Raw genomic sequence first — 16,474 nt, 5'->3', positions numbered from 1 at the left:
TACACGACGCTAATACAGTCCAATCTATCTTTTTAGGGGGAATAATCGTCTTTAACTTAACTAATATTGCTGCCGGAAGATCTCAAATCAACTGACACGGTTTCTGTGCAGGTTCTCTGTCTTCATCTAACTGCTCTAAATCTTTCCATAATGCTCCAAAGGTCGCACGATCATCAACTCTATGCACAGTTCTCCTCATATCAGGCGGTAATATTAGTCCAAAAAACAAATCAATATCGGGTAAAGTCATAGTACAAGAACTAATGGCACCCTCAACTTCCTCATAAAAGGCTGCTGGATTCTTTCGCGGATCAGGCAATGCATTTTTAAGGGCCATAACGTCTGCTCTATTCCAAGGAGTGTAAACCCAATTATAAATAAAATACCCTTTAGCATCTGTAGAAGTCTTATAATCATTGGTACCCGTTCCTTTAGGAGGAACATACAAAGGCGCGGCTTCCCGCATGGGTTTCACATTAATTCCAACATTCTTATCTGTTTCAGGAGTAGAAGTTTGTGCAATGCTGACGTGGGATGTTTGTGCAGCTGCATCTGCTGCCTTTTTCTCCTCTCGCAAGCGGGCTGCGTCAATACGCACTTTAACCAAGCGTTTGATCGTGTCAGGCACCTGGGAGAAGACAAAAAGACCATCATGTAATTGTTTACAATCAGCTGCTACATCATCGGGGTCCATTTCTACCAAATGTTTCCTAAATCGTTCAATAACCTCTGCGGCAAATATATCAGTCAAATGTTTTTGCTTCCTTTCCTGCCAACCTTTTGTACTATCTAAAAGTTTAGAAGCAGTGGTAGTACTACGAACAGCTTTATGTGCAGCAGATCTAATGTGAGATGCACGTTCAGCAGATAACATCGAACGAGTTTCTCTAGCTTTGTCCTGGTCTGTAGAAGAGTCCTCATCTGACTCATAAGGATCAGAAGGAAGAGTGTACAGAGGTGGACAACGATCTAATAAGAAAGAATCATCTTGGGGTTTATTAACAATAGGATAAAGAGGTCTACGAACAGCGTATTGGCCATTTACTTGTAAATGACGCTCCCTATCTTCCCTCTCTTTAATTACCCTATTTTTCATTTCCAATGCTTTTGCATGAATGCTCTTACGTTGTTCTTTATCAATCAAGGCTTGCTCACGCATCATTCGCTCACGCACTTCTTTCTCCCACATTCGCACACAGTCAAACATATCTTGCCTAGCCTTTCGCTTAAACATTCGTTGCTCCACATACTGAATATTTTGCAAATCAAATGACCCATGCATAGGGCACCGCAACTCAGGATCTTTACAAGTGTATTTATTCAATGACGTGCTGTACATTATGGAAGAAATACCATACTTAACATACATATCCCTATTAGGCGTCCCCTCCAGGGGGGCCGGTTGTGCTTCGTCGAGTTTCAAATTGGTACCACTACAAAAGCAACACATCTTACCAAGTTTGCTGGAAACAGGCATGCCAAAAATAGTGCAGAATATGCAGTATTAAATTCAAAGTAGCGCTTAAAGTACTCTTCGTACGTTGCACCGTTCAAACAAATTCAAATAGAGAAAAATCTCCTCATTACCTGTCTATATGAATTGCAATGCATATATAATTCAAACAAATACTAATATTGGCCAATCTTAAAAACAAATGCCGCAGTAAGTGTTACTAAACTACCTTACCAGTCAAAGGCATCAAAAACCAGTGCCGCAGAACGGCTCTTACCAATCAAATGGTGTCCAGGTTCGAACTGCCAAGTTCTCAAATCGACCAAATGGTCACTGCACGGTGAATCAACAGAAGAGGTCTCAGTCGAGGACCGGCGCCACCTGGATGGTCAGATCAGAAAGAAAGGAAAACCGCCGTGGGTGCCAAGACTCGGGTCTCCTCAGGCAGCGATCGCATCCAATAGCGAGATTCCAATCCTTCGTCTCGACCACTCCTTTGGGCATCCGAGCCGATGAGCCCCACGTTGGAAGCGCCAATTTGTGGTGGTGAGCCTCAGCAAGGCCGACCAGTGCAAGGGATTCGCCCTTCTCTGCACAGAGTCCTCAGACCAATAGGAAGAAGTTGGCACAGAAACTGAAATAGAAAGTACAGAGTTTATTAAACCTCATGAGGTGGAACCAAATTCACACAACACCCTTCGGTAGTGTATGACGTAGCACACTGAATGGAAGGAGCTTGGTCCCTTTATACCCACACAGTGGCTCAAATGAAGGCGGTACAAGTACAGAATGCTGGTTTTAGGTACATATAAGGTCATACAGAAAGTTTACTGGCAACAAGTGGGAGAGGCTAACAGTTAGGTAATTCTGGGGGACACATCCTGACAGTTCCAGACTATAGCAGCTGCAAGCTCAACTGAGCATGTGCAAAGGTGGAAGATGCTAAGTATATCTCGTCTCTAGGCAGATTTTAAGAGCAGTTGACAGGAAGGTAGGGCAGAGCACATGGCGAGCACATGGCAAACAAAATGGCTGAAAGAAATACAAAATGGATTCCGCAAAACGGACAAGATAGTCTCTAAATGCAGGATGTCTTCTGCTAATGCTTAACCTGATTCCTGCCAAATTACAAGGTGAAATCTGGCGGTTTTGGCCATCGAGTTGTTGTGGCCACGCATATGTAATCTGCAGTCTAGGGTTATTCCAAGAGATTTGGCAGAGTCCACTATGGTCGGTGGGCAGTTTAAAGCTGTGATCGCCTTAGTCCATTTCTGAATGTCAGGCTTGGTTTTGGGTGGGGACATTAGAAGAAATTCTGTTTTTGTGTGTTAAGTTTGAGCTGGTTAGAGGTGGCCATTGGACAGTCAACTTCAAGGCCTCCTTCAGGGAAAAAATCTCCTCAGGAGAAGAGTTTCGATGTAGATTTGGGTGTCATTAGCATACATGTGGTAGGAGATATTGGCGGTGCGTAGTACTTCTGCTAGGGGTTCAAGGTAAAGATTAAAGAGGGTAGGGGGCAGAGTTGAACCTTGGGGGATTTCCACCATGATAGGGGAGGAAGCAGACAAGTTACAGTTGATTAGGAATCTCTGAGAGCGGTTCTGGAGGAAGGACCTAAATTATTCAAGAACGGGGCCATCCTTTCCCATCCTAAGTTTGAGACGTTCAAGGAGTTTTTCGTGATTGACCATATCAAAAGCCGAGGATAGGTCTAAGAGGATTAGGAGACTGGTGGTTTCAGTGCTGTGCCCATGCCTCAACCAGGATTGGAAGTCGTCTAGCAGGTGGAAGTTGGTGATGTGTTGTCTCAAATGCTGTTGCACACATTTCTCCAGAACTTCAGCTAGGAGTGAGATATTGGATGTAGGTCAAAAGTTGTCAGTGTAAGCAGGATTCAGCATATCTTTTTTTTAAGATGGGGGTGACTTGACCGGATTTTAAAGAGTCAGGTATCGACCCCTATAGAAGGGAGTCGTTGATTATTGCAGTCCAACTAGGAATGATAGATTGAGTGGTGGCGGCTATGCCTGGGGGCATGCTTGTGTTGGAAATGTCCCTTTTTGCTGGGTTATCCCCAAACATTTAGCTTCTTCCTCCTTTGATTTTCCTGACCTGTGGTTGTTGGCTATAGGGCTCTGGGCACTTTACCACTGCTAATCAGTACTAAAGTGCATATGCTCTCTGTTAAATTGATATGATGATTGGTTATCCATGATTGGCATATTTGTTTTACCTGTAGGGTCCCTAGTAAAGGGCACTGAGTGTGCCAGGGCTGGTAAGTCAAATGCTACTAGTGGGCCTGCAGCACAGATTGTGCCACCCATGTGAGTACCCCTAAACGGTGTCTCAGGCCTGACACCGCAGTGCCTGTGTGCAGTTGCTAACTGCATGTTGTCCTGGCCAGTGTACACACTAGCCAGGCCTGACCCTTCCCTTTTCATGCACATTAGACACCCCTATGGTAGGCCCAAGGTACCCACCCTGGGCAGGGTGCAGTGTATGTGAAAGGTAGGACATGTACTAGTGTGGGTGACATGTCCTGATAGTGAAATACTGCCATTTTCGTTTTTCACTATTGAAAGGTATCTTGCCCATAGGCTAGAATGGGGAATGCTGTGTATAATGTTTACATGCATATCTTCCCAAAGGAGCAAGACAGAAAATTGAAATCTGAAATCTCTGAACTCAGAACGTAATAACCCATCATTTAGGGAGGATTGTTTTTAAATTCTGTGTTTCAAAATAGCACTTTTAGAAAGTGGCTATTTTATTGTTCAACCTTTCTGTGTGCCTCTGGCTGTTTGTTTATTGACTGTCTGGTTTGTGAGTGACAGGAGCTGGGGGTGGCTGCAGGAGGCTGTGTGAGTCAGCACTAGGCTGACTAGACCTATCTGCATTTGGAGTGGTGGGAGGAGATGCATGCACCTGGGTCTTAATAGGGCTGTGCCTGCCTTCCATAGTGCCGTCTCCACCTCCTGCGGTGTGTCTTATGGCCCTGCCCCACACTCAGAAAGGAGAGAGAGGTGCACTGGCAGAATGCACCCCCCTGAATTGGTTTGGACTGGGTCCAGGACCCCTCACACATGGAAAACAAATACTTTTGTGGTATAAATACTAGAGCTGAAACCCCTGAACTTTAGACTACTTTTGCCAACAAGAGGAATCCCTGTCAAAGAAGATCAGCTGAAGAGACTGGAAAGGAAGACTGCCCTTGCTGTGTGGTCTGGGGCTGCCCTACAGTTTGCTGTTGCTACTAAGGAAGGGGACAGGGGACTTTGCTGTGTGCTATGTCCTCCCCACCTGATTGAAGGAAGGACTTTGCTGTGTGTGTGGTAAATATTTTAGTAATTTACCTTGATCGGAATTTCTATAATATCAATAAGGTCAAGCATGAAGAGCAGAGTCCGTGGTGGTTAGAATTCAGGGTCTTTATTCAGTAACTCGAGTTAAGGGAGAGCTCCGTCACCTAAGGAGGCTCGGGTATAGTCTCTACTTTAATCACCGAAAACATGGCTTTATACACAAAAAAGAGGAAGGAGCTTCCCATTGACAGTGTTCAGTTACGAAAATGTGGCAATCATACAATAATCATGGCAGTAGCGACATACCTGTGTCATAATCATGAGGAAGTCATGGCAGAGGCAGAGGCAGAGAGTTGAGAAATAACCCTAGGCTGGTTCCTTGGATAAGAAAAAGAGAAATGGTCGTGACAGGATGTCTGGTGTCATGTGTTTAGCAAACAGGAGCTGGTTTCTCGGAATTGGTTGTCGTGTCTTGGCAAACGGGGGCTTATTTCTCGGAATAGGCCTGACCATAAGCGGGGGTGGTTACAACGGGGGCTCGTTTCTCGGAATCGGCTTGACCATAACAATGTACAGTTGCAGTTTGAGGAAGAGATGTGTTTGCGTGCAACCTTACGTTGATGTGCCCGGGTTTTCTAGTTACTGTCATGATGAGCTTGGGACGTGAAAGAGAGGGTGTATAATGGGACATAAATAACGAAAAATATCCATTTTCCAAATGTGCTGTTTCCTGAAAGTCTCCAAGGGCCTGAAGAGAGCTGGCCTTCTGTTTGCAACTCAGGGACACAAAAGTTGCAGAAGAAAGCTGTTGTGAACTCCCAGCGCATCGGGTTGTGCACCATCTGTGGCCTCGTGAGCTTTTGCCCTGCTCGCCCTGCCTGCCATGTGGTCATTAATACAGTGTGCATATCGGCCCACCGTGGAATCTGCTGGGCCTCCTGCATCATTGATCCGGCGCTCAAGAGTACGTGTTTGTGCACTACCCGAAGACATCACTAAAAAGGGGGCCAAGATCACTGCTGCCAGCCTGGCACCATATGGGACAGAGAAGCACCATGATAAAAATCACTGCCGCTGGCCCAGGAGTCTCCAAAGTGCTTCCTTGTTCAATCCTGACGTCAGGGGCCCAAAGCGCTGGGATTGGACCCAACCACGGGCGTTGCCTGGTAACGAAGGGGCTTCTCTGGCCGAAGCAACGCTGGGAGTGGAGGAAGTGCGAGGCGTCTCTTGGCAACAAGGCCTCCGCGTTTTCCCTCCTGTTGCCACCGAACACCGTATCAAGAGCCGGGGAGCAGAGAAGGAAGAAAGCTGCTTAGCCCGGTGCCGGCGCTGACAAAGGAGACTCCCTTCCAAAGGTAATCGGAGCTTAGTGGCATTTCAGGGGCTGACAGTAAAGAAGTAACAGTCACAACTTGCACTCGTGCATGGGGGCAAAGAGATTTTTTGGTCAGCGCAGTGGGTAGCGCACACTTGCATTTGAGCGCCATAATTATTCCTCCACGTTGGGGCAGTGATTTGGGGTCTTTTAAGTGGGCCAGTTTACTCGTTCCCCACGTGCTGGCAAAAGAGACTCACAGCCAGTTGAGCCCAGAAGTAATTTTTGAATCACAAAGGGAACCCTGTGAGCGGGAACTGTTTTGTGTGGCGAGGTCTTAACTGCCACTGAACTTTCTTTTACCACTGGAGGCAATACTGTTTTGTTGATAAGAGCACCCTTCTTTTTGTATTATTGCTGAGGTGAACTGAGTGAGCACAAAGAGCATTCCTAAAGTGAGCTTTTGACAATGGAAACCTACAAGTTATCCTTGCTAGAAACCTATCAAGAAACATTTCCAAAGACAGAGTAACTTTATTTATAGGTATGTGAATCTTTCAACCGTTTTGATCTGACCTAAACTATATAAAGATATTGATATTTTATAACAACCTGTGTGGTGTACATTTGTGGTGCTTCACTGTGTTACTGTGAGTGTTGGTGCAAATACTTTACACATTGCCTTGGGGATAAGCTAGTCTGCTCGTACCAAGCTACCGAGGGGGTGAGCAGGGGTTATCTACAGTGTGTAGCTCCCTTGCCCTGACAAGAAGCAAGGGTCCCTATTTGGCCAAAGGTAACCACCTCTGCCAACTAGAGACCCCCAGATCAGTTTGCTTGGTTGGCTCGTTGAGGGGTACTTAGACCACCAATCACTGAAATTGTACAGGATAGGGGCCCAGCTCAGCATCCTCAGGTGGACTAATTGCGAGCATTTAAAAACTACTATGTATTATATCGAAGCTTACCTGTACCTCCTGCAAAGGGCATCCGACAGGTTTTAGAGCCCTTAACCTTACCTTTCGTCACTCCTATCATTCGAGAGGTGCTTGATGAACTGATCACTGTGGAGGAAATGAAGAGTGCAATTCATAATCTGGCCAGAAATAGACCCCTGGTCCGACTGATTACCATTAGAATACTATGATCAATTTGCTACTCTCTTAGCACCCAAATTAGTGGAAATTTCTAATGAGGTGGTTACCACAGGCTTGCTTACTAATTCTCGACAAGAATAGCTCTCCTAGCACCTACTTAAACCTCATAAAGATCCCACTGACCTCTCCGCATATAGACCAGTAGCAATATTAGGTGCTGATTACTAATGATGAGCATTATGTACAATTTCTGCCCAAACTGATCCATTCAGATCAGAATGTGTTTGCGCCAAGCATAATACATCAAATAATATTAGGTGACTCTTTCATGTTATGGACCAGGTCTCTCTCTGTTACTCCCTAGCAGCTTTTCCTATATTAGATCCTGAAAAGGCCGTTGATTCCCTGTCATGGGAGTACTTGTTTTACATTTTAAGGGCCATGGGGTTGGAACGATGTATCTCAGCCTACACAAAATTATTGTTTAGGAACCCTACTTCATGAGTGTGTAAAGGGAAGTTAATCTCAAATTCATTTTCAGTAGGCCGTTGAACACCACAGGGGTGTCCTCTTTCTCCAATCCTGTTTACTCTTGCGATAGAGCCTTGGCACAGAGACTACAATTTGGTTACCCCCTGGATGATGTGGGACATGTAGTGTCTCTATATGTGGGTTGGATTTTATTATATCTTCGTGATGCATCATGCAACATGGGCCCCATTTCTGTGTCTTTCTGTGGTTTTGAGCAGGTTTTGGGGTTACGGGAAAGCTGGGGGTAATCTTGTTTTTTCCTATCCAGTTGTGAAGCTTCACTGCAGGAAATCTTACTAGGTGGAGATGCATTGACTTGGTCGACTGCAGGGGTTAGATATCTTGGGGTCCATCTTAATCACTCGCAGCAGGACCTATTTGAGGGTAATTTGCAACAAGCAGGAAAAGCCCCCAAGTCACAAATGTGTTTTTGGCAGCAGTTACCGCTAGCTTTAGCAGGGAGAGTCACTCTTTCTAAAGTGATCTTCCTACCTCTTCTAATATTCTATTTTGTCAATGTTTTGTCTCATAAATGTTGATTCTTTGTGGATCTGGATTATGCATTAGGGGATCTACTCTGAGATAACGGGAGATGTAAAGTAGCCTTAAATAAACTTCCATAGTCTATGGAAAACAGAGGTTTAGATGAACCATCTCCAGTGGGCAGCCAAATGGTTATCGGTGAACAATCTCTAAGAATCCAAAATAGGGGATGGACCCTAGAGTTAGAGTCACAAGTCATTGGAAAACCCTTAATGACCATACTTTGGCAGGTGAAACAGATGCTGAACTTTGCCCAGTGGTGTAAAGTGTTGCACCTCTGGGGCAATGCAGAGAGTACTGCATTGGGCTGGAAGTAGACCAGTGGAATTTGGAAACGGCCTATTGCAGCAGCATGGGACACAATGTTAGTGCTATTCAAAGAATTCAGGGCTGTGGTGCCAGCGGTGTCTGCTTACCCTGCTGGCTCCCCTGGTAAATCACTCTTCACACCTTTCATTCATAACATTGACATGGCAAAGGTTCTCTTACATTCTATTGTTTCATCTCATATGAACTATCAAGTGGGTGTTATTCATGGGGCTGGGTAACAAATCTAATATCTGATGACCTTTATTCATTCCGATGGGTGACACTCTTGACGTGCTGGAACTTCTCCCTTAACTTGTCCATTGTTTTTCCTGGTGGGTGTTGAGAAGCTCCATCTGTGTTAAAGTTTAGCATGTATTCAGATTTTCAATACCTCCCGTCCGTTCACCAGCCCATTATTTTGTGTTCTGAGCTTGTGCACTCGTCTTTGCTGCCCTGTGTAAGTTGTAATTCCCCATCATTATAAACCTCGTGTCTATAGTATTAGGGAGACTGAAAACTTGAGAATACAGCATAGTTACCATCTGTAGCATTTGTATAACAAGTATTACTATTTGTTCATTGTGGGGTGATGCTTTACTTTGAACGGAGTAATAGTTTAAAATAGTTTGATTTATTGAAAAACCCAATAAAAGTAATTTTAAATAAATATGATGTTGCCTATGACTTTTTGCTGATACTGAAGTTTTCCCCCATCCCCGGGGTTTACTCGACATAATCCAGGGCGACGGAGACTGATTCTAGAATTCCACGGCCTAAAAGTTTACAAGGCATCTGGTGAAACTACTTTAATTTCTGAAATATAACCAGGATTCACAGTATACGGATACACACTCGCAACAGCGAGATGTATCGTAAGGGGAGGGGGGATTGAAAGGGACAGGCATGAATGTTAGGGGAATTGGGTACTTTATTGCAATAGAAGGATGAAATACCAATAAACAGATGTAAAAAAAAAGTATGAGTCGAGTAGAGATACATTAAATAATTTGAATGTAATATTTACAACAAATACAAAGAACATGAGATACGATCATAAATATGCAGCTGTAGTTGAAGGTGATATAGATGAGATTCATTCGACGCAGCAGCCAGCAGCAAAGATAACATTGAGATTGCAATATAGAAGTTTAAGCAGAATAGGACAAGAGTATCCCAGCATGGAGGTGTGGTAGTAAATACACTGTGACGCAGAACCCATATTGGTGTTCTTTCTTCTACCAATCCAGGTAGGATTGTGAATGGAATCAGCCTTGACAATGTTTCTAGTCACCTTATGTATTTCTGAGTGGGCGCTGCACGAGGGCCAACATGATCATCTATGGAATGCAGTTCCAACTTCATATTTGAATGTGTATGTGTGCATGTAAATATGTGACATTTTACATGCATCGTTCTTCACTGTTTGAGTCACTTGCTTAGCTTATCTTGATGTGCTGACTGCGGCAGTGTGTTTATCTTTCTGCACCATGGTAATGTTCCTTTTGACAATCATTTTATTGCATGAAGCTTGACTTTTGCACTTGCTCTACTATGCTCAAATTATTAATCTGTCATTAATACATTTGGTGCCAAACTCAGCGTCACCAAGTGCTAAGAGATGAAGAAAGACATTGGGAGCTGGAGGCAAGTTAGACGATGATGGGGTGATTAAAATCAATTCCCTGGCACACACATATTGCAATTTACTCACGTGCCTTATTATTATGGCTTTGAGTTCACCCACACTTTCGTAGTCAGGAGTGCACGTTTTGATTGGAAAGAAGTTGTAAGCTTCCACAAAAAGTGTTTGTCCTTCACACAGCTGTGATAATTTTATTTACTTAGTCAGCTGCCTGAGATTGAATTTTCAGTGGCACACACATGTCATTCCAATGCTGTAAAAATACCTTGAGTAATTAAATAGTTTATGGTGTTAGTCTTTCTCTGGCAGGAGCACAGATGGAAGGAGGGCAACCAGCAGGAACTATCCCATTCCATAGGATGTTTAATTTGATTGTGTTTTTATTGCGATTGGATCAGATAGTAAATGCAACAAGAATTCAGTGGATGTATGTATTAATGCAAAGATGAGTGACAGAGTACATGTATGAGGACCTACTGAGTGCCTACACCGGTCAGTGACTCAAACAGCACTTTCATTGATTAGACAGATCTATTGACATTGCCACTACTTGCTAATATATTGTTGACCCTATTAATCTGCTTCTCAGTTTCCTTCGGATCCTGGTACGAGCACGTGAATGGCTGGTGGTTAAAAAGAAACGAGCTCCGTGTTCTCTACCTCTTCTACGAGGATATGAAAGAGGTAGGTGTGAAGTGATCGAGCTGCGAAGTACCGCTTTCATATTTGACGGAGATTGAGTCAGACTTTATTTTAAGAATCTGATTATACTAACACTAAATTGTGTTACTCTATTTTGAAAAAAATCACTTCTATGATCAAATGAATAATGCTATGTTACTTGAGGTGTAGGTTTGTAATATGGTATTTTTAGAGCAAACTGAACATGATATGCACAATCTTAGTTCTCTATGAGATTTATTCTGGCACCTTATCTGTTTAAGGAAGCATTGCTGGTATGGGTCTGTATATACTTTTGTTCTACCTGATATTTTGTTCAATTCATATTTATGTAACATATTCTGAATAAAAACTGCTAATTTGATCACATCCTTCCCTCGCTGAATTTAGTTTAATACCGAAACAATTGCATTTTCAATTAGATGTATTTACATTAGTTTGAAACTATCATATGCTTAAAGGAGGTATGTTTATTACCACTTAGGTTCCCTCTTATGCATTACTTTTCATTATCATCAGGCCATAATTCAAATGAGGCAGCCCGGGTAGATTGAAGTCAACTTCTTTAATAGCATTTAAGCAAGTCCAGGGAATAAACAGAGAGAAGCATAATATATTTTAATGATGGTGGGATAGGAGAACAAAAGGTCATGAGATAATGCTTATGAGGTGAGTTGAAATTCCAAGAGGCAATCGTGCAAGGCCTTCACAGAAATTATGTTAAGTGCCTAGAGAATGGGTGAGGGAGATAGAAGCAACATCTAATTGTAAAGAGAGCTAAAACTGAGCCCAAAATATCATTGTGTGACAGCAAAGATGGAAGGGGTCTCTAATTTAAGCTCTCATTGTTTTTGCAATAAGGTGATTTGCAGACTATGATCCTGGTTGTCTTTAAATGCATGTATTGGTTTGTCCCATCTATGTAGTTTCACCCACTAACATCTGAAGCCCATCTTTCCACAGGATCTACAACGAGAAATACAAAAGTTGCTGACGTTTTTGGAGAAGGACATTGATGAGGAGGTTCTGAAGAAGATTGTTCATCATGCCTCATTCGAAGTAATGAAAGACAATCCAATGACCAACTATAAAGCAGCAGTAATTGACCTCATGGATCACACAGTTTCACCCTTCATGCGAAAAGGTATGGAACTTATACAGCCATTGTAATGTATGCATTGAGTTATGCATGTTTTGGAGTGATGGGAAATTAAGCTCTAGAGATTACATGTCATGGTTACAAGACATAGTGGTGTCAGGAACTTTAGGCTTCCAGGAAATATTATGTTTAAATTGTGTTTGTTGAATGCTTACTGAACTTGGAGCGCAAGAAGGAATGATGGTGAGAAGGAGTAGCGGAAACACGGTGTGCTGCTGTAAACACCGCAGCAAAACAAAACCAAATTGAGTCTTCCAGGATCAAGATTATTGAACTGGTTGACATCCTGTTGGAAAGTGTAGTTGCACTCTCAGTTTGGAACTTTGGCATCCTGCTTTTTATGAAGCCTATTCAATTTGTAACATACGATCATCTATAATTTTCAATCCCTGTACATTTGTATATATATTTTGCACAGTGCGATTTCGTTTTTTTCAAACACATTCATATTTTTTATGTTGTGTCTCCCTTGTTTTCATCGCCACCATTGTATATGTCATCATTTGCGGGATTTTCAAGACTGAACTATTTATTTGACTCATCCATGGAACTATTTAGTAAGTTTCAGAGTCACACATAAAAACCACATCACGTGTATTTTAATGGACAATAGTGTTTTTTTTCTCTATTTGAATTCCAGTGAGAGATTTGCATCTAAGTTTAGAGGAGAAAATGCTAAGTTAGACTGATTGTTACTTAAGATAATTAGGTAAGAGGACTGTATATTATAATATTGGCCCAAAAGGTTCGCTACTAATCTGATGTTGTTTCTTACAGACTTTCTTATCAGTCCAGAATGAAGTGTGACAAGTCTCACATCAGTGTATTTCCTCTCCTGCCCTTATCCTGTTCCCCTCTGTAGGGGTTGCTGTGTTTCTGTTTTAATTAGAAGCCATGGTATCGCTGTGACGGTGAATAGGACTAGCTTTGTGGCACTCATGTTGCTTGCTAAACTGAAACCCCTAAACCTAGACACTACAGACGCCGAGCTTCCATACTTTGGCTCTCTCCTGATATTGAGAAGAATTTTCACTGTAACTGTTTCTGACAAGGCATTAACCCTACCTATGTCCCAAATGTAGCTTACTCAAGGAGTGACCTTTGGCATTTGTACGTTTTCAGAGTCAAAGGCTGGAATGCATCGGCATGAAGAATCATACTGGTCTTTCTGAAGTATGTTCCAATTCTTCCTAATGACCTATTGTGCTAACAGTATTCTAACGCGGCTCCACAATTTATTTTCCTTTAAAAATGTCTATTCAGCAAAAATGTATCATTCCTAATGGCCAGTTAGATGGTCAGTTCATATTATTGTTAGTCTTTTCAAATAATTTTGGGGACTCAACACTGAGTATATCTGTTCAAAATACCAGAGGTGTAAACCCCTTAAACTACTTGACATTTTCTTTACAGCTTCAAATATCCTCAAAACATTTGGATGGATTTCTACAAAATGCGTAAATGTGCACATAATAAACTTTCCACTCCGTACATACAATTTTAGGGCCTCATTTATGAGGCCTTAGCGGCACTTTTGCACTACTGGAGAGTCACTTTTTGGATTCTTCGGTGGCATAATGTGCCGCAGCATATTTACATTGCCACGCAAAGCCACTTAACATGGCTTTTCATGGTCTTAAAAATATGTTCCCCTTTCACGCAGAAAACTGTGTGAAAGAGGCCTTCCTTGGATGTTGCTCTGGGTGTTCACAAGCAACACCCATGGAATCTGAAGCATTTCCAGATTTACAAGGAATCATAAACCTGGGAATGCGTAAGATTCTAACGCCTCCCAAGTGGAGACATAAGGGTGGCGCAACAAGGAGAAATACTTGTATCTCTCCTAGTTTTTCCCACTTTCTATGCATACTGCATTGTGAAGCATGTGTAGAAAGGAAAATGGCAAAGATGATTGTTTTTGTGCAGTATGGTGTCCCTTCCTACTCAAAACAATAATCCTCGCAATGCAGGTACCCTTTCAACATGATGCAGGGGTGTCTGTGTTGGCACACAGCTACTGTTTGTGTGGCAGCACAGGGGAGAAGAACAGGAATGCACCTTATCTTGTAGATATGGCACATTCTCACCCTTTTCTTTTGATCCATGGCAGTGCAGCAGGAAGGCCTGCTGTGCTGCCATGCATCAAACGTTTGTAAATGAGGCCCACAGTATCACTGTTTCCTGTAGCTCACCCCAAACCTCTTTTTTGAGAGTTACAGTGGAAAAATCTAACTCTTTAATTTTTGAATAACTCTTCTCCCTTTACCATATGCACAAATTTGTATTGCTTGAATAAATCACTTCTGTATTTCTTATATATTACAGAGTGGCAGTAGTCACCCTGTATTTAGAATTTCTAGGTATGTGTCATTTCTTGGATTTGATCCTGCTAATAACCTTGTCCCTGATTGATGAATCTCCACTAAACTTTCCAGACCTACAACTTTTTCTAAATTGAAAGAGGATATAAAGATTTACGGTTATTGTTCAAGTGGGTACAAAAGAAAAAGGGGGTCCCAAAACGCATTTTTTCCACAAATACAGTTTCCATAGGCTTTTGTATCGGACGTAGCGTAAGACCGTTAAACGGATTTCCATGAAAGCTGGCAGGATTCTACATTATATTCTGAACATGATCCTTTTGGGTACTACAGGTAAGTAGAATAAGTATTTTTTAAGATATAAAGCATTTTACTTTAGTATTATCTGTTGTTGTTGGCATGTTATTTGGAAGTACACTTTGGCGGCGGTCTGCGTTATGACCTAAGCTATAGGTACATATTAGGTTTTATATTTCTCTCCTTACCAATTGCCACTATATTAAAATGGTTATAGGTAGGTTATATTTACAAGTTTCTATATAGTTTAAAAAAATGCACAGAGTACTGCAATACTTCCAAGGAATTGCTGCAGAACTTACAAACAATGTAAAAACACAAAAAATATGGTAGAAAATAAAAAAATCACTGTACTACATTATAATTAGCAAATACAGTGTACCACATTGTATTTTCAATTCTTAACATATTTAATTCTTTACAAAAAAAGTATATGGAAGTCCCTGTTAATACCTACAAATGTCCACACTACTTTAAAAAATGTATTAAAAAAGCACAGTTCTCCGTAAAGTGCTGTGAAAATATATAGAAAAAGATAACTACATTTCTCTACCTATTACCACTTTCATAAAATGGCAATAGGTAGGAAACAACAGTGAAACCTACTACTTATCTATATCTAAGGCCCTAACCCTAAAAGTATAGGAAGTGTGGCAAATACTAAATGGCTGCCATTTACATTTTATAAAGACAGACATTACCCAATCACATACTGCCTTCACACCAGCATGTACCGAGGTATACTGCAAAGCTACCATGTAGTGTAGTCCCAAAAAGTACCCTGTCATGCAGGACCTACGACGATTACAGATAACATAATCTGGTCTGGTGGCAGACTGACTCTGTACACCCCCACCGCATATATTAGCCTATGGTTCACATTAGCTAGCTGGCAGTGCCACTAGAATCTCCTGTTATCAGAGAGATTCGTTTTTGCAACTTTAGAGCACAACAATCTCAGACTTGTGGAAACAATATATTACTTTTCAGACAGTCACTCGTGCTTGCTTGTTTTTGCTCTCAGAGGGATATAGAGAAGAGACAGTCGAACGTGTTTACAATAAGAATTTATTGTACAGTAGTTCTTCTCATGAAAGATAAGTGCACGGTTACGACTGTAATACAGTAGCAGAGATATAGAACCAGCAGTACAGTACAGTGAATATGAAGAAATAGTATTGTTCTACCATTTTGCAACAGTTCTGAACCTATACATGAATATAGAATACATTTATAAAATAAAGTGAATACTCCTAAGATGCCTGACTAGAGGTACCTAAGTGTACCTAGCATGTGAGTAGGTACTAAAAAGCTTAAGCCTAAGAGCCAAGAATCCCGCTAGGCTTTAGTCAAACCCCCATACCTGAATAGTGAGAGTGTGGGACTTCGATCCTGGACTTGAACTGGACAACCCGCAAGGGATCGTCAGACCACTGTCAGCTGGAGCAATGTCATGTCGGAGCTGCGGCGTCTCTGGTCAGTGTGTCAGCCTTGAAGCCTTGGTTCCCTCCTGCTTACTGATAGCAAGTTGTGCTGTATTTCTGCAGTCTGTGCGTATGTTCCCATTGTTTAGTATGAGGATGATGTTTGGGGATTAAACCGTGTGCGTCAATGGGAGAGGTGTAGTGGACCTCCTGAAGAGTATACTCATAAATTATTCATATGTGCTGAGGATGACGTTTTAGCAATATCGATCGGGCAGGACCTACCCTCTTCATGAACTAGGTGAAAGGTTTAGTCCATAAAAGGCTGCAGACCTTATAAGGCATTATGTCCATAGAAGGCAGCCTGTCCTTATTTGGAGTGATGTCCTTTTTTATTTTA

The 16,474-nt window shown here is 42.0% G+C and overlaps 1 protein-coding gene across 2 annotated transcripts in view; it reads left to right on the top strand.

Annotated features, from left to right (window-relative positions):
- The window catches only part of LOC144826529 (sulfotransferase 1B1-like), a 571,666-nt gene that overhangs the window by 512,341 nt on the left and 42,851 nt on the right, over positions 1 to 16,474 (top strand). For both annotated transcript variants that reach the window (XM_078684956.1, XM_078684955.1), the window contains 2 exons: positions 10,782 to 10,876; positions 11,837 to 12,017. In XM_078684956.1, the coding sequence (XP_078541082.1) occupies positions 10,782 to 10,876; positions 11,837 to 12,017 (276 nt within the window). The remainder of the gene's footprint in view (positions 1 to 10,781; positions 10,877 to 11,836; positions 12,018 to 16,474) is intronic.

The sequence above is a fragment of the Lissotriton helveticus genome, chromosome 3_2 (genome assembly GCF_964261635.1).
Source record: "Lissotriton helveticus chromosome 3_2, aLisHel1.1, whole genome shotgun sequence".
NCBI classification, from domain to species: domain Eukaryota; kingdom Metazoa; phylum Chordata; class Amphibia; order Caudata; family Salamandridae; genus Lissotriton; species Lissotriton helveticus.
Note: the sequence above shows the minus strand (reverse complement) of the source record. Positions and strands in the feature narration are given on the sequence as shown.